Source organism: Muscardinus avellanarius (genome assembly GCF_963383645.1).
Source record: "Muscardinus avellanarius genome assembly, chromosome: 3".
NCBI classification, from domain to species: domain Eukaryota; kingdom Metazoa; phylum Chordata; class Mammalia; order Rodentia; family Gliridae; genus Muscardinus; species Muscardinus avellanarius.
In genome coordinates, this window is record NC_137788.1 from 100,532,207 (window position 1) to 100,556,697 (window position 24,491).

The 24,491-nt window shown below is 37.4% G+C and overlaps 1 protein-coding gene across 1 annotated transcript; it reads left to right on the forward strand.

Annotated features, from left to right (window-relative positions):
* Positions 1 to 1,060: 1,060 nt before the first annotated feature.
* On the forward strand, positions 1,061 to 22,994 carry RAP1A (RAP1A, member of RAS oncogene family; the record flags this gene model as incomplete). The annotated part of the gene is made up of 7 exons (XM_080693150.1): positions 1,061 to 1,117; positions 5,790 to 5,858; positions 8,009 to 8,065; positions 12,277 to 12,417; positions 13,857 to 14,000; positions 19,184 to 19,299; positions 22,910 to 22,994. 6 exons carry the CDS (start codon positions 1,061 to 1,063, stop codon positions 19,268 to 19,270), a joined length of 555 nt encoding a protein of 184 aa, XP_080549276.1. The 3' UTR covers positions 19,271 to 19,299; positions 22,910 to 22,994.
* Positions 22,995 to 24,491: the final 1,497 nt, after the last annotated feature.

Genomic DNA, 24,491 nt, shown 5'->3' on the forward strand with positions numbered 1-24,491 from the left:
GGACTCACTGAGTTGCTGAAACTGGATGGGAACCTGCAATCCTCCTGTCTCAGCCTCCCAAATACTAGGGTTACACACACAGGCATTTTACATATATAGATATAAAATAAACTTTACATTTTATTTTCTGTAGTAGTTTGGGCCTTTATGGAATATGTTATGTTAATAATGTTATGTTTGCTGGGTGTGGTGGCTCATGCTTGTAATCCCCGCTCTTGGGAGGCTGAGACAGGAGGATCACGCAGGTTCAAAGCCAGCCTCAGCTACTTAGTGAGGCTTTCAGCAACTTAAGTGAGACCCTGTTTCCAAATAAAATATAAAATGGGTCTGGGAGTATAGCCCGGAGGTAGAAAGCCTCTGGGTTCCACCTCTAGTACCACAAAAAAAAAAAAATTATGTTATTTTATGGAATATGTTAATACTACCTGCCAGTACAGTTTATCAATTTTGTGTGATCTCTTGTTCATATCCTAATAATTTTCAAGGTTACATTTTACATGGTTCAACTATAATACAGTAATGAACAAAATAGTACAGAGTTACTATATATTTTACTTAATAAATAATTGGGTTTATGGATAAAGTTTTAAGACAACTCCTGGGGTTTTTGTTGTTGTTCTTGTTTATGATACTAGGGATTGAACCCCAGTGCCTTAGACTTGCTAGGCAAGCCCTTTACTTCTGATTTATATCCAGCCTTTATTTTGAGATAAGGTCTCACTCATTTGCCCAGGCTGGCCTCAACTATTGGTTTTATCTTTCTTTCTGATCAGACACTTTTAGAAGTAACATGAACAGGCTACTAATTGACGCCTGGTCAAAAGATGTTCTCCAGTGAGGTAAAATGGCTGGATGTAGTCCTCTAAACCTATGGTAAAATCTACATTGTTTTTGCTATGTGGCCTCGCTGTCCCCTTAATAATGTCAAGGGAAAAAATAACAAACAAATGGCATACTTGATGTAATAGTAATGCATTCTTAGGTTGTTCATAGCATGTCTGTTAATTTGTCGTTTTTATTTTTTGTTTTTTAGATTGCCGTTATTTAAGCAGACCACATCATGCGTGAGTACAAGCTAGTAGTCCTTGGTTCAGGAGGCGTAGGGAAGTCTGCTCTGGTAAGTTAATCGCCTTACTAACTAGCTAGTATAAAAAGCACAACTTTGACATTTGCTTGCTTTCGTTATTCTAACCACTACAGAGAAAAGGTGCCATTATTTTGTATATATTTAGCATTGGGCCCACAAGGGACAGGGAATCAGTTAGTAATCAAAGATGTGTAGTTTTATATTGGAAGTTTGTTTATTTATTTTGTTTACCAAAAGTTTATTGGCCACCTTATCTGTCAAGCACCAGGGTTTGTGATTCAGAGAGGAATACAATTGTCCTCATTTTTTAGGTATTTACATTCAAGCAGGGGAAATAGTTTATTACAGATTCTAGTGGAGTGAGTCCTTCCCTGACTCCACCCCAAACCTACATGAAAATTATTTTTTGCAAACATACTGTGTTCATTCATTACAAAATTATTGAGCTTCCTAAACTGTCAGGTCACAGTGGTTAGCCTGGAGCATACATTATAGTAGAGGACAGATAATAAATCCACAGTTAAAGAACTACTTGATTATAATTGTGAAAGAGATATTCTGAAAGAAAAATACAGATTGTTAAGGGTGAGACCATGACAAGTAGACATGTTACATTCGAACAGCTCAAAGAAAGGTAAGTATAATAATGGACAGGAGCAAACAAGGAGAGTAGGAGTGACAGGTAAGTAAGGGCCAGACCACCATAATAACATAAAGACCATGTAAGAACTGGAACTAGCCGGGCGTGGTGGCACGTGTGTGTAATCCACTTGGGAAGTTTAGACAGGAGGATCATATGTTCGCAGCCAACTTCAGCAAGATAGCAAGACTTAGCAACCTAGGGAGACCTTGTTTCAAAACAAAAAATGTTGGGCATGGTGGTACATACCTGTAATCTCAATACTTGGGAGACTGAGCCAGAAGGATTGCAGGTTCATGGCCAGTCTGAGCAATTTAGTGAGAATCTATTTCAAAAATAAAGTAAAATAGAGTTGTAGTTGTAACTCAGGGGTAGAATGCCCCTGGGTTCAATCCTCAGTAACACACGCACGCACACACACATGTACACATTCTCTCACACACACGTATACGTTATCTCTCACAGATACACACGTACACATACTCTCTCTCTCTCTCACGCACACACATACACACACATACACACACACACACACACACACACACACACACACAACGTATTTCTAGTGACAAAGAGAACAAACACAGTCAGGATAGAATTAGGGGGTGGAGGCTGCAGTTGAATTGGATGGTATATGTTTTAATGATTTTATTTTATTTTGTATAATTTAGAAGAAAGAATGGATGTAGGAGAAAATTGGGAATTAAATATACTAGGTTATTGTTTATCTAAACTTAGGTTAAGGCCATGGCAGTGAAGAAGAAATACATAGATGGTTTAAGGATTGAATAGGAAATAGAATTGAAATAATTTATTCCTGGATTGATGTGGGACTAGGAAAGAAGGAAAACTCAAGTCAAGTTTGTTTGCCTCCTCCCCTTTTTTATACTGGGAATTAAATCCAGAGCATTCTACCTCTGGGCTACAACCTCAGCCCTTTAAAAAAAAAAAAGTGTGTGTGTGTGTGTGTGTGTGTGTGTGTGTGTGTTTATTGCAGGTCCGGGGATGGAACCTAGGGGCATTCGCCCTCCAAGCTACACCCCCTGACCTGTTTTTTATTCTTAATTTTGAAACAGGGTCTCACTGAGTTGCAGAGCCTCACTAAGTAGCTGAGGCTGTCCTCGAACTACGATCCTCTGTTCTCAGCCTCCCCAATGCTGGAATTACAAGTGTGCGCCACACTCCCGGCTTAAAATATATTTTTAAAACATGTCTAAACTAAAAATGGTGCTGAGGCTGGCCTTGAATCTTAGTCTTCCAAGTGCTGGTATGACATGTATGCACCACTGCACCTGGCTAGTCATGTCAGATTTTATGTTTGTGAGATGTTCAAGTAAACATGTCAAATAAACAAAGGGGTCTGGGGTGGTAGCACAGGCCTCTGATCCCAGTACTTGGGAGGCTGAGACAGAAGGACTGCAGGTTCAAGGACAGCCTCAGCAACACAGCGACACTCTAAGCAACCTATTAAGATGCTGTTTCAAAACAAATAATTTCTTAAAAGACCTACTCATATAGCTTGGAGGTAGAATGCCCCACTGAGTTCAATCTCCAGTACCACAAAAATAAGCAGACAAACTAATGGATCCTAGTGTGTGTGTGGTGTGTGTGTGTGTGTGTGTGTGTGTGTGTGTGTGTGTATGGTAAAATGCCTCTGGGGTCCATCCCCAGCACCCCCACACACACACGCAATTCATTGTGATATATTTTGAATTTCCTTTGAATAATAGGAACTTAGAGAAAAATGTTCAACCCTTATTATAGTTAAGCTAATCTGATTCTAGCTTAAATTTAAGTAGTGTATACAGTAATCCTATCTTTTGTGTGTGTGTGTGTGTGTGTGTGTGTGTGTGTGTGTGTGTGGTACTGGAGGGTGGAACCCAGGGGCTTTCTACCTCCAGGCTACACCCCCAGCCCTATTTTATATTTAGTTGGAAACAGGGTTTCACTAAGTTGCTGAGAGCTCCACTAAGTAGCTGAGGCTGGCTTCGAACCTGTGCAATTCTCTTGTCTCAGCCTCCCAAGCGCTGGGATTACAAGCGTGCTCCACCACGTCCAGTTTATAATCCTATAATTTAAGTGTAGATACCCTCAGTCCACGTTTTCACCTTTGCTTTTAGACAATAAAATACCAGACCCTGTTTTAAAGCATTCTAGAACATAGCTCACAACCATCTTCTATACTTTTTTCATTTACTCACTGATTAAAGCTTTTGTTTCTAGCAGGTACTCATAAAAATCTTAGACATTAGACCTGGAGAACATTAAGTTAAGTGAGATCAGCCAAGCACTGAAAGGGAAGGGACATATGTTTTCTCTAATATACCCAAATTACGGAGTATTGGGGATACCAGAGGGACTCTAGATAATGGAGGGGAAACCTCAGCAAAGCTAGAATGGAAGGGTAGGAGAGGGAAGAAGGCTGAGGTTGATTAATGGAGAGGCTACATTTGAGTATGTTTAAAAGTATGATTGTAGCATGATTAACATGCACACTCATTGTTGAGGGGAAGAGGGCACCAAGCACTGTCTGAATGTATGCTATTTTCAGTATGATCTAGATAAAAATAAATTAAATTAAATTTTAAAATCTTAGGCATTAAACTGGGCGTGGTGGCGCACACTTGTAATCCCAGCATTCGGGAAGCTGAGACGGGAGGATTACAGTTCACAGACAGCCTGAGCTACTTAGTGGGACTCTTTGCAGCTCAGTGAGACCCTGTTTCAAAATAAAGAATAAAAAGTAGGGCAGGGGGTGTAGCTCAGAGGTAGAATGCCCCTGGGTTCCATCCCCAGAACTGCAAAAAATAAATAAATAAAAAATCTTAGACCCAAGCGTATAGTAATCCCCTTATGTGCAGGAGATATGTTCCAAGGCCCCCAGTAGATGACTAAACTCAGTGTACTATGTTTTCTCTACAGCAATGTTTAAATTATAAATTAGGCACAATAAGAGATTAAGAACAGTAATTTACTATAAAGCATATGATTGGGGTTTTTTCCTCATTAAGTGGATAACCCTCACTTTTTTACTTAAAGGAAGCACTTTACAGCTTTTCTTGGCATGTTCTAACTGCCAGTATCACTACTCTATGCTTTGGACTTTATTAAATAAAATAAGGGTTACTTGAACATCAGTACTGCGTTGCCTCAGCATTTGCCCAGTAACTAATATATTACAAATTAATGGGTAGGTAGTGTATACAGAGTGGATACCCTGGACAAAGGGATAATTCATGGCCTGTGTAGAGGAGAGCAAGATAGCAAGAAATTTCATCATACTATTCAGAATTGCCTGAGTTTAAAACTTGTTAGTTAGCTGGACATGGTGATGCATCCGTGTAATCCCAGTACTTGGAAGGCTGTCACAGGAGGATCGCAAGTTTGCAGCCAGCCTCAACTACTTAGTGAGGCCCTCCACAACTTAATGAGACCCTGTTTCAAAATGAAGAATAAAAAATAGAGCTGGGGGTATAGCTTAGAGGTAGAATGCCCTTGAGTTTAATCCCCTGTACTAAAACAAACCAAAAAAACAAAACAAAACAAAACACTTAACAAATTGTTTATTCTGGACTTTTCCATTTAATATTTTTTGACCATAATTAACAGACATAAAGAAGTAATAAGTTAAATACAGGTTATTTTTTATTTTTAATTGATTAGAGTCTGTTATTTGGGAGCCTGGTGTGGTGTCTCACGCTTGTAATCCCAGCATTTGGGAGTCTAAAACAGGAGGATTGCGGTTTGCGGGCAGTCTCAGCTACTTAGTGAGGCCCTCTGCAACTCAGTGAGACTGTTTCAAAATAAAGAATAAAAAATAAGGCAGGGGGTGTAGCTCAGAGGTAGAATGTCCCTGGGTTCCTTCCCCAGTACCGCAAAAAAAAAAAAAAAAATCTTATTTGTATCCATATATTTTAAAACTTAATATAATAATTGTTTAGCAGTGTATTAGCAGCATTGATAGCAGTTGTAATATTTACTACTTTCTGAAGTTAAGTAAATTAACAGTTTGCTTTTTCTTTTTTCTGTCAAGCCCTTAACTTTTCTGTTTTTCTTCCCCAGACAGTTCAGTTTGTTCAGGGAATTTTTGTTGAAAAATATGACCCAACGATAGAAGATTCCTACAGAAAGGTAACACGTTTATACACATGCTTAGGAGTAGTTCCTTATGACTTTAAAACTTGATTCATGACATTGCTTTTTGAAAATGACCTTGAGAAATTAAAGTAGAAAAATTACACATAAGTAATAAGTATATTTTAACTACTTTTTGTTAATAGTCATTATCACTTTTTTGTTCAAAGTTACCCTGTGAGTGAAAGCTTTTTGTTAGTTATATAATAAACTTTATAATACTTTACAGTGCCAAAAAATTAGAATCTGTATCATACAGGTTGCATATTATACATTTGTCAAAATTCAAGGATGTATAATATATTGTAAGCTGTGGGCTTTTAATGGTAATAATATATCAGTGTAGATATATCAGTTCTGACAGGTATGCCATCTGTCTCAGAATATTGATTGTAAAGGAAAACTAAATATTATGTAGGCAGGAAAAACATAGGAAATCTCTCTACCTTCCCCTCAGTGTAGCAAACCTAAAACTGCTCTTGAAAAAAAAAGATTAAAAAAAATAAGGTTGTTGATCCTCAAAAAAAAATAATAGTCTAAGACTAGCTACAATTGTAGGGATTTTTATGATTTTATTTTCAAAGTATATGGGGCGGGCAGTTTTATTAAAGACAAGTAGCCAAAGTTATATGCTCACCCCACAAAAAAATTAAAGCTTTCAATAGATAGAAAAGGATTGCTTTGTTACATGTTTTCAGAATTTATCTGTAATAATGTCATAACTTTTGTTAACTTAAGTTCATCAGGAAGTACTGAGGGAGTAATTTTACTCTTTTCAAATTTAAAACAAAATTGTGCTCTAAATGAACTGTGAAATTGTAGGCCGATTCACTGAACATACCCGGTTACAGTTTGACATTACTCTACTTGCCCCATCCTGGGTGGGATGATGAGTCTGTGGCACCAGTAAAGGTGCTCCTCCTCAACCCCTATCTAGTGGTGCTCCTCCTCAACCCCTGTCTAGTGCAGAAGCAGAGTTTAAAGCAGCCTGTAGGTTCATAAATTTATTTATAGCACAACACTGTTGCTTTACTGTAATTTCCCTAAGTTGCTAGTTAAATTTTTATTTCCAAAGCAAGGTCTGTGCCTAGACTGCAAAAGGACTAACTTTTCTTAGTCCTTTATTAAAGTTTTCACACAGTTGATGGTTGATACTTTATTTAGGACAACCTCTTCTTTTATAAGACAGTGGGAAATGGAATTTTATATTCTGTATAAAATTTTACCTTTACACAGAGTTTTTCTTTTTTAAGAGCTTTAAAGTCTTGGAGAGTGAGTGAGCTCAGTGCTATTTATCTTAACATTTCTGTGTTCTCTTTATGTCTTTTTATTTTTTATCCCTATTTTATTTTTTTATTTTGAAATGGGTCTCACTAAGATACTGAGGCTGACCGTAAACCTCTGGTCCTCCTCAGCCTCCATAGTACTGGGATTACAAGCATGCGCCACCATGCCCAGCTCCCTTATGTCTTCTTAAATTTTGTGAATATTTCAGTGAAATTTTATCAACTTGAATATAGTTAAGTTGGCAGATTTTTCTTTGCCCCCTAATAGTATACCTTTTGAGCCCTGTAATACTTTGTTTTCTCTGAATATAAATATAGATATATTTTTTCTGTTAGAACTTTTATTTGCAGTATTTAATTCCAAAATAGGACATTTGCCTTCCAATAAGAACAAATAAATCAGATGTGGTGGCGCACACTTGTAATCCCAGTACTTGGGAGACTGAGACAGATGGTTTGCATCCCACCTCAGCTACTTAGTGAGGCCTCCACAACTTAGTAAAACCCTGTCCTTTATAAAGGATAAAAAATCGGGCTGAGGGTATAGCTTAGAGGTAGAAAGCCCCTGGGTTCAATCCCCAGCAACACACACACACACACACACACACACACAAGCATCAGTAGCATGGTTAGAATATACCTACAGTTGATATTAACCCTCTTGGCTTCTGTAAGATTAAGAGAATACACTTGAAGACCCCTGTTCTTTCTTTATTGGGCAGTTTAATCAGAGCACACTCAGCAAATGACTGGTGATATGCTTTGTAGTTGTTAATAGTTACTTTAGGTAAAGGGGTGGAAGGGAAACAAGATGAAATTTTGATGTTACTTTTATATTTTTTCTTCTTTTCAACTCTATAGCAAGTTGAAGTAGATTGCCAACAGTGTATGCTGGAAATCCTGGACACAGCAGGGACGGTAAGTCCTTTTTCTCTTTTTATCTTTTTTCTTTCTTACTTTCTTTCTTTTTTTTTTTTTTTTTTTTGTGGTACGGGGAATGAAACCCAGGGGCATTCTACCTTCAAGCTGCAACTCGGGAAGTCCTTTAAAAAAAAAAAAATTGCTAGGCATAGTAGTGCATGCTTGTAATCCCAGCATTTTGGAGGCTGAGGCAGGAGGATTGGCGGACAGCCTCAGCTACTTAGTGAGGCCCTTTGCAACTCTTGAGACACTGTTTCAAAATAAAGAATAAAAATAGGACTGGGGGTGTCACCCAAAGGTAGAATGCCCCTGGGTTCCATTCCCAATACTGGAAAAAATAAATAAATAAATGAACAAATGAATAAAAACAGATTTTGAGACCAGAGTTTGTCATCTGAATAATTTTATGTGTAAAGGTAGCGTTCTGATTTTTTTTTTTAATTTTCTGTATGTAGAGTCTCTTAAATTTTCTTAGGAGTATAAAATCATTTGTTTTATATCTAATGTCCACATATCAAAATTAAATTGTATATTGACTTTACCTGCAGAATATATGTTTTGATTTTCTTCTTTATTGAGGAAAGGAATATATTATCAGTACTATCATTTATTTTAAAAAAAAAAAAAAGTCACTTTAAGCCAAGTATGGTGGCGCATGCTTGTAATCCCAATACTTGAGAAGCTGAGTCAGGAGGACTGCAGGTTCACAGCCAGCCTCGGCTACTTAGTGAGGCCCTCTGTAACTTAGACCCTGTTTCAAAATAAAGAATAAAAAATAGGGCTGGAGGTATAGCTCAGAGGTAGAATGCCCCTGGGTTCCATCCCCAGTACCAGAAGAATAAAAAAAAAAGTTATTTTAAATCAGCATTTTAGTAAAGACAGGTATTTCCCTCTCTGGCCTGCCTCCCACTATTTAACTGCGCCTCCTACAACTTCTCAAACATTCTGTACGTGTTTCCTTTTGGGCCCTGTGCATTCCCTCTTCCCTTTGCCTGGGATCCTCTTCCTCCACTCCTTGTAAAATATTACCTTTCATTCCCACCCTCAAAGAAATTCCCTGTCCCTTCTCCCTTCCTCTAACACTTATTACCATCTGCTGTACTATACCTTGTTTTTGTCTGTCTCCATGTACACTCCTGTAGAGACTTTTTGCCTCTGGTGTTCACCAACCTATCCCTATTGCTACAAAATGGCATATAGAAAGCTCTCCGGATACTTGTTGAATGGATGAGTATTAAAGAATGTTCTTAGGATAGAGGGAGGGGTTCTCAGTCAAAGGCATTATCATTTTTTTATATTGGGGGTTGAACCCAGAGGCATTCATTCTACCTTCAAGCTATACGCAGCCCTTTTAGTTTAGTTTTGCTTGCTAAGTGGCTGGGGCTGGCCTGAAGCCTGCAGTTCTTCTGTCTCAGCCTCCCAAGTTCTGGGATTACAAGGGTGCGCCACCAGCCTGGCTTCAGAGACCATGATTTCAAGAGAACATGGTAGGAGTAGCAGTGCTAGAATTTCTAGCAAAATTTATAAATGAAAAAAATCCAGAAAAGGCCTAGTTTTTACATCTTTCTCAGAAAACACTCTGGTAGCAGCATAGGAAGTTCACCGCCAGTCCTGTGGCATACCAAAGACTGGCATTGGAGGGTAGAGAAATGATTGAGTGGTAGCATAGCTGACTGGTTTTGAGTACAAATTGCATGCCTGTGAAACCTTGTGTTTCAGCTGTGTGTTTAATGCATCCAAAGATAGGAAGCACTAATAAAGGCCTGAGACATATAATTGTCAAAATTCTGCTATATGTGCCTTCTTAATACTATATATAAATTCAAAGGCTTTCTATAAGATTCTGTTTTATATTGATATCCAGTTATAACATCTAGTAAAAGATTGTTCCCCAAGAGGATCACAGGTTTGTGGTCAGCCTCAGCTACTTAGTGAAGCTCTATGCAACTTAGTGAGACTCTGTTTCAAAATAAAGAATAAAAAATAGGTCTGGGGTTGTAGCTCAGAGGTAGAATGCCCCTGGGTTCCATCCCCAGTACTGGGGGTGGGGGGGAGATTGTCACCAAATAAAAGGAAGTAGCTTTTTGTTGTTGTTGTTATTGTTGCAGTACTGGGGATGGAACCCAGGGGTATTCTACCTCTGAGCTACACCCTCAGCCCTATTTTTTATTCTTTATTTTGAAACAGGGTCTCACTGAGTTGCAGAGGGCCTCAGTAAGTAGTAGCTGAGGCTGTCCTCGAGCCACTATCCTCCTGTCTCAGCCTCCCAGATGCTGGGATTGCAAGCATACACCACCATGCCTGGCTTAAAAGTAGTTTTAAAATTAAAACAGAAGTAGAATTGTGTGCATGTATATTCTTATTACTCTATGCCTCAGGATGATGCACCAATAAAATTATTAAAGTAATTTGTTTTATTTTTTTGGACCAGGGATCGAACCCAAGGTGGTGCACTTGCCAGGCAAGTGCTTTGCCACTGAGATACATCCCAGCCCTAAAATTATTAAAGTAATTTAATTTGATGTACCATATCTGAGTGACTAAATGTTAACAATGAATCTAATTGAAGGAGATAAGTCATTACATTATTCTCATATTGCTAAAAATTGAAAATGAGGGGTTAATAAAAGTACATGAAAGCTGGGCGTGGTGGCACACACTTGTAATTCCAGTACTTGGGAGGCTGAGACAGGAGGATCGCAAGTTTGCAGCCAGCCTCAACTACTTAGGCCCTCCACAACTTAGTGAGACCCTGTTTCAAAATAAATTAAAAATAAAATAGAACTGGGATATACCTCAGAGGTAGAATGCCCCTGAATTCCATCTCCATTACTGAAGAAAAAGAAAGAAAAAAAAGGTACATGAACTGATCTCATAAAAAGAGTTGGAGCCAGGCATGGAAGCGCACGCCTGTAATCCCAGAACTTGGAGGCTGAGACAGGAGAATCACAGGTTCATGACCAACCTCAGTAACTCAGCAGGTCCTCTGCAACCTAATGAGACCCTATTTAAAAAAAAAAAAAAAAAGAGCTGGGGGGTTTAGCTCAGAAGTTGAATGCCCATGGGTTCAATTTCTAGGACCACACATACCAAAAGAGTTGGGCGATGGGTGTAGCTCAGTGTGGTAGTTCACCTTGCCTAGCACACACAAGGTCTTTCTTTTGATCTCCCAGTACTTAAAGAAAAAAAAAATTCTAGCAAAGTTCATAAAAGAAACAATCCTGGATACAGCATGGATGGTAAATCCTTTTTAAAAAATAAATGAATAAGCCAGGCATGGTGGTGCATGCTTGTAATCGCAGCATTTGGGAGGTTGAGACAGGAGAATCATGGTTCACAGACAGCCTCAGCTACGCAGTGAGGCCCTTTGCAACTCAATGAGATCCTGTTTCAAAATAAAGAATAAAAAGGAGGGCTCGGGGGTATAGGTCAATGGCAGCATGCCCCTGGGTTCCATCCTCAGTACCGCAAAAAAAAAAAAAAAAAAAAAAGAATAAAAACAATGTTCAAGGTGATTAAAATTTGTCTATGGAGATATTAAGACTGTTTTTAGTGTTATTAGATGATTAAGTTCTAGTTCAGTACTGGGTTTGCACCTCAGATTATTTCTACTTGGGCAGTGGTTATATTATAAATATTCCAAACAGTAAACTAAGTAGGATTCGTATATAAAAAAGAAATTACATACATTTTTCTAAATCACAGAAAAGCAAATGTAGGTGGTTAAGAATTCCTTCTAGCTGGGTGTGGTGGTGCACGCTTGTAATCCCCACACTTGGGAGGCTGAGACAGGAGGATTGCACAGGTTCGAAGCCAGCCTCAGCTACTTAGTGAGACGCTCAGCAACTTAGTGAGACCCTGTATCCACATTAAAAAATTACATAAACTAGGTCTGGGAGTATAGCTCAGAGGTAGAAAGCCTCTGGGTTCCACCCCCAGTACCACCAAAAAAAAAAAAAAAAAGAATTCCTCTATTCAGGAGGCAGTTCATTGTCATTATTTCTAAATACCTAAGTAGGGGATGAGCATTTACCTCAGAGTTGTGCTATATATATATATATATATATATATATATATATATCTTATGCTTTCTGTCATGATTGCATATAGTTTAAAAATGTATGAGCTCACTTGCCACTAATCTGTTTAAAATGTATTTCAGCAAATATGTTCAAAAATTAGTTTATATTGATTATTTTTTGTTATAGGAGCAATTTACAGCAATGCGGGATTTATATATGAAGAATGGCCAAGGGTTTGCACTAGTATATTCTATTACAGCTCAGTCCACGTTTAATGACTTACAAGACTTGAGGGAACAGATTTTACGGGTTAAGGACACAGAAGATGTAAGTATTTTTTTCTCTTATAAAACATACTGCCATTTCTCTGTGGCCAAATAAGTGTCTGGCTTTTCACCAGTAACTTTAGAAATTATCTACCACATGCCAAAAAGAGGGCCTTGTAACCAAAATAAATTTTAACTTTCAGAATTAACCTTCATGGTATATGCTGAAATGTTTAGAAATAAGGATAAGCTGGGTGTGGTGGTGCATAGCCTGTGACCCAAGTACTTGGGAGGCTGAGGCCAATCTCAGCAACTTAGCAAGACCCTGTTTCAAAATATAAATAAATGAATAAAAAAGGCTAGGGCATAGCTCAGAGGTAGAATGCCTCTGGGTTTGATCCCCAGTATCCAAAAAAGAAAGAAAATGAGGACAGGTGTAAAGTATTCATGGTGCTATGTGAATAAAGAGTGCCATAGAAAAAGGAGTCAAAAATACTTTATACAGGCATGGTGGCACATGCCTGTAATGCCAGTACTTGGGAGGGTGAGACAGAAGGATCGTAGATTCAAAGCCATCCTCAGCAACTTAGGGAGGCTCTCAGCAATCTACTGAGACCCTGTTTCCAAATAAGAAATTAAATGGGCTGGGGGTGTACCTTGCATGTAGAATACATCTGGATTCAATACCCAATACTAAAACAAAAAGCAAAAACTTCATAGAAGTAGGACTCAAGTTGAGCTTTGTTATATCAGAAATATCGTTCAAGGAACATTTGTAAGAACCCTAATGTATGTTCCTTTTTCTAAACTTGTATTGATATAGTTTTTATTTACATGCAATTTTATCTTCGAGTGATGTTAAATATTTTAAGTAACTGAATTTTTAAAATATTTTAGTTTTCTTTAGAAATCTTGTCTTATTTGATGAGTAGCATTTTTTGGTAGTGTCTTTTTCTTCCCTTTGCAAAAATAAATTGTATATTTTGCACATTTATGACAGGTTTTAGCTACAGATCATTCCTTTTCAGTTGTATTAATTAGGACATAAATTATCAATTGTACTTTTCAGTTTTGTATGGTTTAATTATTAATGTGTGTGTGTGTATATATATATATTTTTTTTTTCAGGACCTTAGCCTTGATAATATTGTAGGTGGGAGGGATTTACACCATACAATTCATGGCTGCCCATAACTTAATGTTATTTTCTTATTTCTCATGACTAATTTATCCAAAAGCATTTTGTTTTCATAGGCAGTTATGTGCAGATCATTGTGCTCTGGAAATGTTAATCCCTTTATCCTGTGCAATAAAGGGAAAAAGATGGAGTTGTAAAGCAGAGTAAGATTAACCCGTGACAGTTAATCTATTTTAGATAGAAGGTCTGCTATATCTTTTTTTGTTACTAAGGATTGAATCCAGAGGCATTCTGCCTCCAAGCTATACCCCTAGCATAATTTTATAACTTATTGTTCGTTCTATGTTTTTTCCTTCCCACAGGTTCCAATGATTTTGGTGGGTAATAAATGTGACCTGGAAGATGAGCGAGTAGTTGGCAAAGAACAGGGCCAGAATTTAGCAAGACAGTGGTGTAACTGTGCCTTTTTAGAATCTTCTGCAAAGTCAAAGATCAACGTAAATGAGGTAACCTACATCTGCTGGACAGCACAAACAAATGCCTTTTTGTTCTCCTTTGCTTTAACCTAACAGCCACATCTTTTTTTAAGAAAAAATTTTGAAGCAGTCTTGATTCTGCCACTTTATAGAAAGTACTTAGTAATTCCTAGAAATCATAAGCCTTACTCTATATAAGGTAACTTTGATAGCCATAATAAGAACACTTAAATTTACCATATTGTCAAAGGCAGTTAAAGAATATATATAAAGTCCTGCTAAGCCTTTAAATAATATGCCTAAAAATGCCATGTGAAAATTGTCGCCTCACCCTTATATTGTAACAATTGTCTTTCCAGATGCATATAAATAGGTTGTAAAGTCAAGTAGGAAAATAAAAATCAAAGTAGCTATTATAATGAGCCTTTCCTAACCAGAAAGACTTTAGCACCTTCATGAATACCACAGCACTTGTTGTTCTGCATCTGGCTTCACCACTGGTGCAGGCCTTAAAGCGGGGAGTCTGTGAGAATGGGCATGTAACTAAAACTCTCTGATACTTTCAGCCTGGTAAGCCTAGTGTACAGGCTCCTTGTTATCCCTGATGTAAGCACTCCACTATTTGAGGATGTAACTGTGGACCAGAGTACAAGAAAGCTGCATGCCTGGGTGTAAAGGACCCCCACCAGTCAAGCAGAAACTTAAGAAATTCCCTTTGCGTTTGTTAACTCTACCATCACAGACAATTAGTCAGAATTCGATCATTTAAAACACAAATAAGAATAAGAATGTTTAGGTTATCAAAGTCCTGTGTTTTTACTCATGGTTCATCTCCGGTCTGTAGTTCTGTAGGTCACTTTTCCCTGACATTATGCTTCTAGAATATCTAACTTTTAAAATGGCACAATTACTCTAATCTAGCAGGGGGGGAAAAATCAGCTTACCACAAGCCCTATATCTTACAAATAATCAAGAACGCCAAAGCTTTTAAAAGTGAAACCATTTTTAACAGGTATATAAAAACACCTTTTTAAGTTCCATTTATTGAGTACCTGCTGTACGTCTGGCAGTATATTAGGCACCTAGGTAACAGTCATCCAGACAGACACTATTCCCACTCTTCCGAAGTTTATTTTCTGTTCCAGGAACAAGTTCTGCTGAGAGCTTTAGCACTAGTTATTTCTCACTCACCGCTAAGTAAATAAAAAGGAAAATTGACATGCATTAAACCTCAAGTTTCTCCTTATAGAATTAGTTTCCCAGGGGTTATTTTTTTAAATGCAGCTATGATGAAATTTTAAACTTTTAGTATGGTCTTTTTCTTACAAAATAGAAAAAGTAACTTTGATAAAGAATACATTAGGACGGGTGAATGCACCTGCCTAATGGGGCAGTGGTGCAACTCCACCCTACTTAGGGACCCCATTCTCTGCTGTCTTTGTCCTCACCCTCACTGCTGCTCACTTGCCAAAGCCCTGGAGCTCTGGTGCGGAGTTGGCCAGGGCCCAGCACAAAGGGCCTCACCCTGCAGGAGCCAGAGATCAGTGGAGAGGAACGCTTCCTCGTCTTTTAGCATTATACACTACTAAACTTCCTCTGGGTTGCAGCTTCCCGTGCAGCAGAAATACTTCTTCACAGCATTCTTGTCAGAGTCAACTCTTGATGTGAGGGTTTATGAAACAAAAGTAGAAAAACAAGAAAAATTAAGGCAGTAGCCTTAAAAATCTTTACCTTTATGTAAAATATACAAACCTTGCTAGAAATTCTTGAGAGCATAATTTGAGGGGGTTTTCTTTTATTTTTTTAAGATTTCTCTCTTTGATTTAACCTGGTAATAGAGATATAGAATTCCTTTGATAGTAATTAATAGTTCTTTAGACAGCTTAAGTTACCTTGTAAATGTTTCAGAATGCCTGAATATAGAGGGATAATATTTTCATAATACTCAACTCCTGGGCTCAAATTTGAAAATAGATAAGGACATACTGCTTGTCTAGAGCCCTTGAATTCTCTATTTTTTTTAACCTCTTACCCACACCGCTTTTATTATGTCTAAAGGTAGTATATAGCTATACCAGAATCATATCAGTCTTAATCAAGAATTAATTGCTCTTTGCTTAAGGCTGGATAAATAATGGAATCAAAACATCCCAATTTAGGAATGGGAGAGGGATTGAGAAACTCTATTCTGTGTTCCCTTTAGATTTTTCTATAGTTCAGAGAGATGAGGAAGAACCTAGGCTGGGGACTTTCAGCATTTCTAACCAAATATTATAGTTCGAACTTGCCCTCATCACTGAACCATCTGCTGCTGTGAGGTAGGCGATATTTTCCAAAGAAATAATTTAGAATAATACTACAAAAATCAGTTACTTCTCTGTATAATATGTGCCAGAAACTGGAAACTGGCATGAAGAAACTGAAATCAAAACTACATATATGTTTAATTAACTTAGTGTTCTGATTTACCTTTTTATTATTTTTCATATTATAGCTTATACATTGAGCATGGGGAACTAATAAGAGCTCATTTGTTTGTGGCTTATGCACGTTAAGTTCATGAAGGCTTCAAAGTTGTGAAACAACTTGGACTTTGTAGTTGTGAAACCAACTACCGTTTTGTTCACAAATTCTGTGTTTTCAGCCAGGTGTGGTGGTGCACACTTGTAATCCCAGTACTTGGGAGGCTGAGACAGGAGTATTGAGGTTGGTGGCCAGCTTCAGCAATTTGTGAGGCCTTCTGCAACTTAGTGAGACCTTATTTCAAAATAAAGAATAAAATAGGGCTAAGGGTGTGGCTTGGCGATAGAATGCCCCTGGGTTCAGTCCCAGTACCACCAAAAAAAATCTGTGTTTTCATGCTTTTCTTAGAAATAAATAATAATAGAGAGTAAATAAATAAATAAATAGAGTAAATAAATGATAGAGAAGTAGTTTCAAGAAGATGGGAGTGGGGAGGATGGGGCAGAAAGAAAAGAATATAAATATAATATATTATGACTTGGACAAATCATTCTATTTTTTTCTTTGTAACAATTTAGTCTTATATTCTTTGGGCCATTTTACAAAGTAAATAGATGATTGTCATCTTAAAGAACTGCAATTATCTACTGTCTTAAATATGGGCCTATATATAATTTTTTTTTACTTTTAAAATTTACTTAAAATATCTTAAGAACAATAAAAATTTCCATTCACTCTTCATTCAGATTCACCAGTTACCAAACATTTTGCCACACTTGTAAAAATTACATTCCTTTACTTATAAATATTTTAGTATATCTATATGTGTGTGTGTATATGTATTTATATATCACGCATTCTCTTACACAACCACAACATAACTATTAAAATTGGGAAAGTTGGGCTGGGTGCAGCTCAGTGGTAAAGCAGCTGGCTAGCATGCATACACAGGTTTCTAGATTCAATCCCCAGCACCACAAAAAAAAGCAAAAGAAAGAAAAGAAAAGAAAAAAAAAATCAGGAAAGTTTACATCAACACAATTTATATTGGATGTATTCAGATATTGCCAACTGGTTTCTATAGTGCTTCTTAAAGCCAGTTTTATTGTCATCATTGCAGTTGTTTTGCAGAACTGGGGGTTGAAACCAGTGCTTCACACATGATAAACAATCACTCTGCCACTGAACTAGACCCCCAGCCTTATTTTATTGTTGTTGTTTTTTTTTCTTTTGTTTTTTGAGACAGGGTCTCTAACTTACCCAGGCTGGCCTTGAACTTGTTATCCTCCTGCCTTAGACTCCCAAGTATATGGGATTATAGATGTGTGCCACCACACCAGCTAATAAGCCAGTGTGCTATTTATCCATCTCTGAAAAACACTATTTATTCCAGATAAGTAAGGGACTTCTATGATACTTGTTTTTGTTCCGGATCATTAGTAAATGAGTATTTGCATTTCATAGTGGAGAACCAGATTTGGCTGATCTGTTCCATGTTTCAACATTTTGGCATACTTACCACTATGAAACTATATATAAACCTATCACAATTAAAATAATACGCTTTTGTGAAATAACTAGGATGTATTTTCATCTTTGAAAATTTATACTTCCATCTAAAAATGAATGCACAAGATTTGTTAACGTACTATTTGTCACTTTAAATGAAGAATCAATGGATTTTTTTCTACTTTAATCAAAATTGACATTACCAAAAAAGGGCCAACAAAAGTCATGTGCTTCTGCACATGTCCATGTGAAGACAAATTTATCTCTTTTATCCTGTCCCAGCCAAAAATGTATAATCTGAATCTAATCATGAGGAGACATTAGACTCAAATTGAGGGAACTTCTATAACTTTACTAGCCTTTATTTTTCATAAATAATAATGCCTTGAAAAACAAAGCCCAAGTCCAAGGAACTGTTCCCAATTTTTAAAGACTAATAAAATGTCAGGAAGCAATATGAAATGTGTTATCCTGGATGGATTTTGTCTCTGGAAAGTTGTTTTTTAGGATATTATTGGAATAACTGATGAGATTGGAATCTGCATTGCAGATAATACAAATTATGCTTAAATAACTTAAATGTGGTAACTAGTATGATCATGTAATAAAATAACCCTTGTTGAGAGGATGAAACAAGAAGATCACAGGTTTGCAGCCAGCCTTAGCCACGTAATGAGGCCCTCTGCAACTTAGTGAGACTCTGTTTTAAAATAAAGAATAAAAAATAAGACTGGGGATATAACTCAGACGTAGAATGCCCCTGGGTTCAATCCCTAGTACCACTAAAAAAGAAAATATCCTTGTTTTTAGGAAATACATACTGATCTATTATGAGACTTGTGGTATGCAAACTACTCTCAAATGGTCCATATAATAAGTGTTTTCTGTAGAGAGAGGAAAAATAGTAAAGTAAGTGGCAAAATGTTACTGATTGGTGGATCTAGGAAGATTATATAGACGTTCTTTGGTATGTTCTTTCAACTTTTAAGTTTAAAGTTTTCACTACCAGTTACATTCTTCAGTTTAATATTGAATGCTTAACAGCAAGTATACTTCTTCCATCGTAAATAGGTAAGCCCTGCTTTCTGCTCTAAGAATCAGCCGGGGCTTCTTAGAAACCCAATTTCACAAAGCAGCAAAAACAGATCAGAGAGCAGTGTGTTTAACAAAACCAAAATTGTTTTGTGTAACATCGTCTCAAATATTGGTTGAATAAGTACTTGTTTCTTGTTTTTACTTAGATATTTTATGACCTGGTCAGACAGATAAATAGAAAAACACCAGTGGAAAAGAAAAAGCCTAAAAAGAAATCATGTCTGCTGCTCTAGACCTGAAGTCAGCAGCAGCTCTGAGCCAGGTAAGCTGCTAAAAGCAGAACAGATGCCTTACCTTCATCTTCTTTTGGGTTTTCCCCAGCTCTGTCACTTCCCACTTTACCTGCTTTGGTATTTGCAACCTTCTGTAGCTTGGACATAGGACATACTGGATACAAGGACATACTGAAGGCAAGGATCACCACAGTGTCTCCAGCACCCCCTGCAGATGGCAGCATAAAAGGCTCTGGGCTGGGCTTGTAGCTCAGTGGTAAAGTGCTTGCCAAGCACGCATGGACCCTAGAACTGGAAAAAGTGGGAGGGGGCTCAAACAAGGAATGCCATCCTAGATTATTCCCAAATTTATGCTGAATCAAAATGAAACTGGTTTCTCCAAGAGAAAAATGTGTGAGTGCACATCTGATGAATTTTCTCAAAGTGAACACACCCGTATGTATCAGTAGTGGTGTTGCCTCCCTAACTTTTTCCCTGCCCTGATTTCTAACACCCTCTCTGAACTTTACATAGTATATATTTTTTTATATCTGGCTTCTTTCACTCAAAAACATGTATTTTGAGAAATATGCATATTACATACCATATGTCTATTAATTTATTTTAATGTATAATTAAACTAGCAAGGTTTTATGTATTGTGCTATTGAATACACATGGGCTCTTTTCAGCTAGTAGCATGTATACGTATGCTCTGTACATTCTTGTGTATGTCCATGCACACGTGCATGCATTTCTGTTGAGCACGTATCTCGGAATGGACTGGCCAGATCATATGCTGTCCATAGCTTTAGAAGATCTTCCTAAAACGTTCTTCAAAGTGGTTGTACCAGTGCACACACTCACCAGCAGTTCCACATCCTCCCCAAAATTGTTATCACTAATCTTTAACTTGAGTCTCTCTGGTGGCTGTGAAATGTACATCATTGTAGTTTGGGTAGTCTTTTTCTTTAAGTGTATAGTTGACATTTTGCCAATAAATGTTTCACCTTTAAGCTATTTAGAAAATAGTAAGTTGAGCCAGGCGTGGTGGCACACGCTTGTAATCCCAGCATTCGGGAGGCTGAGACCAGAGGATCACGGTTGGTGGACAGCCTCAGATACTTTAGTGAGGCCCTCTGCAACTCAGTGAGACCCTGTTTCAAAAATAAAATTTTAAAAAGACTAAAAAAAAAATAGGACTGGGTGTAACTCAGAGGTACAATGCCCCTAGGTTCCATCCCCAGTAACACACACACACACACACACACACACACACACACACACACGTAGTAAATTGACTTTAAGTACCACTTAAGTTTTTGTTAAGTGGACCCAGGGGAATGAAATTGGTGCCAGCATTTAAGCTGCCTATCAAGTGACCCCATGGGGTCAGTTATTTTGTTTCTTTTATTATGTGTTTAAGTCTGTTGAAGTTTCTCCTTTACTGACTTTAGTACTCTAAAAGGCCAGGTACAGTGGCTCACACCTATAATCTCAGTACTTGGGAGACGGACACAGGAGGATATCATATTTGAGGCCAGTGTGTGACAACTTAGTGAAACCTTATTTCTAATTACAAAATAAAAGGATTGGGGTTGTAGCTCAGAGGTAAAGTGTCCCTAGATTCAATCTCCAGTACCACAAAAATGATAATACCCTAAAAGAATGTTTTCATGAAGTAGATTTATGATGTAGTTTGATGTTAATTATAAGTAGTACTAAATTTGGTCAGGTTATAAACTCTAAAACCAGGCATGGTGGCACACATTTGTAATCCCAGTACTTGGGAAGCTGAAACAGGAGGACCATGGGTTCTGCAGCCAGCCTTAGCTATTTAGTGAGGCCCTCTGCAATTTAGTGAGACCCTGTTTCAAAATAAAGAATAGGGCTGGGGGTATAGTTCAGAGGTAGAATGCCCCTGGGTTCTATCCCCAGTACCTAAAAAAAAAAAAGTAAACTCTTCCCACTTGAGAGTTAATTGCACTAACTTGTCAGTCTCTTGGGTCCATTTAGTAGATTGCCTCTTCCAGAACTCCAGATTAACTAGTAATTTGTTCTTCCTTAGAGATATGAATGAGCAAGTCTCAGAGTGTGTGTGTGTGTGTGTGTGTGTGTGTGTGTGTGTGTGTGTGTGTGTGTGTCTTTCTCTCTCTCTCTCTCTCTCTCTCTCTCTCTCTTTCTCTCTCTTTCTCTCTCTCTCTCCTCCCTCCCTCCCTCAAAACAGCTAAGTAATTTTATCCTTTTAAAAGTGAAGTAAACCATAAGTGGGAGAGAAAAAAAACCACCAAGGAAAGAGCATAAGGCTTGTCTCTGATAGTCAGACTTTGGAAGGACAGCTTTGGGCCAAATGGTTGTTTGAGGCTTGTAGTGAAATTTGATTCAATAGCTTTAAATCATCAGCTCCCTGAAAGTGATTATTGTTAAGATTGCTGGTGTTTATGCACACTTAGGGAAGGGTGCAAAGAAAGGGAAAAAGAGTTTATCCTGACCTAATTCTCTCTCTTCTACTGAGCAGTCAAACTTGCTGGTTCTTCTTCTCTTGAGTTTGGGCTTTTCTTTTTCAATATAAGATGATTGTGAAGCTGGGTGTGGTGGCGCACGCTTGTAATCCCCGTGCTTGGGAGGCTGAGACAGGAGGATTGCTCAGGTTTGAAGCCAGTCTCAGCTGGCTTAAGAGACCCTGTTTCCAAATAAAATATAAAATAGGTCTGGAGTGTAGCCCGAAGGTAGAAGGCCCCTGGGTTCCATCTCCAGTACCACCAAAATAAATAAATATAAAAGCAAGATAGGGCTGGCTAAAGCCTGGAGGCAGAATGCTTCTGGGTTTAAACCCCACTGCCAAAAAAAAGAAGAAAAAAAAAGAAGATAATGATGGTGATAGGATAGAAACAAAATATCATTGTTTCCTTCTTTACAAACAGAACTATAGGATATAGTGTGAAACACTAGGAATAAAATTGAGGCTGAGCTAAACTTGGTCAGTTGTAGACTCTCTCCTTGTAAATTCAGACTTCTTTGTGTGTGTTACTAGGGAATTGAACCCAGGGGCATTCTACCTCTGAGCTATAACCCCAGCCCTTTTTATATTCCTTATTTTGCAACAGGTTCTCATTAAGTTGCTGAGGCTGGCAGAAAACCTGTGATCCTCCTGTCTCAAGCTTCTCAAGTACTGGTATTTTAAGTGTGCACCACCATACCCAACTGTATTTATTTTTTAAATATTTTAAAAAGAAGCTGGGCGAAGCTGGGCATGGTGGCGCACGCTTGTAATCCCCCCGCTTCGGAGGCTGAGACAGGAGGATCGCATAGGTTCAAAGCCACCCTCAGCTACTTAGTGAGGCTCTCAGCAACTTAGTGAGACCCTGTTTCCAAATAAAATATAAAAAAACAGGTCTCAGAGTATAGCCTGGAGGTAGAAAGACCCTGGGTTCTACCCGCAGTACCACAAATAAATAAATAAATATTTTAAAAAGAAATTTAAAATAGCCCTGTTGGTATGTTTAGTATAATTTAGTTCCTTGGTAATGATCAGAATGCATGCCTACCACTGAGCTGTTCCCCAGGCTAAGACCATTGTTCTCAAGTAGTTTATATCTGCTTGTTGATTATCATCACCTACTCATTATATATGTATATCTGTATCTATTCAATGTTTCAGATTACAGGAATGAAGAACTGTTGCCTACTTGGAAAGTGCCAGCATTCCAGACTCAAAACTAAATCTGAAGAGGCTTCTCCTGTTTTATATATTATGTGAAGAATTTAGATCTTATATTGGTTTGCACAAATTCCCTGGAGAAAAAAAAATTTGCTCTGTGTATATCTCTTTGAAAATAAGACAATAGTATTTCTCCTTTGCAATAGCAGTTATAACAGATGTGAAAATAAATATACTTGACTCTAATATGATTATACAAAAAAGAGCATGGACGCATTTCAAATGTTAGATATTGCTACTATAATCAAATTATTTCATATTGACCTTTTTATCATGATTCTTCCCTGTTAAGCACTAAAACGTTGAACCATTATATCTGTAACGATATAATCAATTATGAAATTCCCCCTCAAACTCATTGCAGCAGATAACTTTTTTGAGTCATTGACTTCATTTTATATTTAAGAATTATGAAATCTCATCTGTCGTTATATTCTAATTAAAATTGTGCATAATGCTTTGAAAAATGGGTCTTTTATAGGAAAAAACTGGGATAACTGATTTCTATGGCTTTCAAAGCTAAAATATATAATATACTAAACCAACTCTAATATTGCTTCTTGTGTTTTACTGTCAGATTAAATTACAGCTTTTATGGATGATTAAATTTTAGTACATTTTCATTTGGTTTGTGTGTTTTGTTGTTTAAATCCCTTTATTTTACAATGACCACATTCATTTTAAATGCAACAGTAGCTCCTTTCTGCCTGATATCTGCAGAACACTTGGCTTTAAACTGCAGGAACTGGTGATATCTGTAGGAACAGATCTAGTTTCTGTTCTTAGATATATTTATTCCTACTATAAAATATATCAGACTACATAGAATAGTTTTATATATTCTCTCTTGATCTGAAAGATTGTATCTTACTGAATAAAATATCCCACTGTTTATTTTTATATGTAAAGAGATAAGTTTAATACTGTCTCAGGGTTTAATTTTTACTGTTTCAAATCTATCACAGCTTGTAATTTCATTAAGGGAAGCCTTTTGCCATGTTAATTTATTGGGTATGGGTCCACAAATGAAGTGTTTTGTGAAGATTTTAAGCTTGCTTTATAATTGATTGAAGATTTTGAGAATTTAAGTGAAAGTTAAACATATAGAAGGGATATATTAGTTACTTTGCATCAACTATATATAAAGTACTATAATGACAGTAATGTAAAAAACATTACTGAAGTAAAATTTTAACTGGCTATAGAGTGGTGCTTTCCTTTTCCTTTTAGTTATCTTCATCTTTACAAAAGATAGGGCTGAAGTAGGACATGGGCCCAGGTGATGTTTCTTATGTGATCTCCATAAAGAAAGGTAGGACAGCTCATTAGCCAGTTGAGTGCTAGAGAAGGAAGAGACTTAGAAGCCCAGTGCCTTGTCCTTGAATATCAAGTGAGGAGATCTGTCCTAGCAAGTCTGCATCACTGCTCAGGGATCGAGGTACTGTCTCATTGCAACTGGGTGTGGGGAAAAAAATGTTCATGCCTTGCTGAAATTTTCCAGGGATGTGGTCAGTCCATCAGT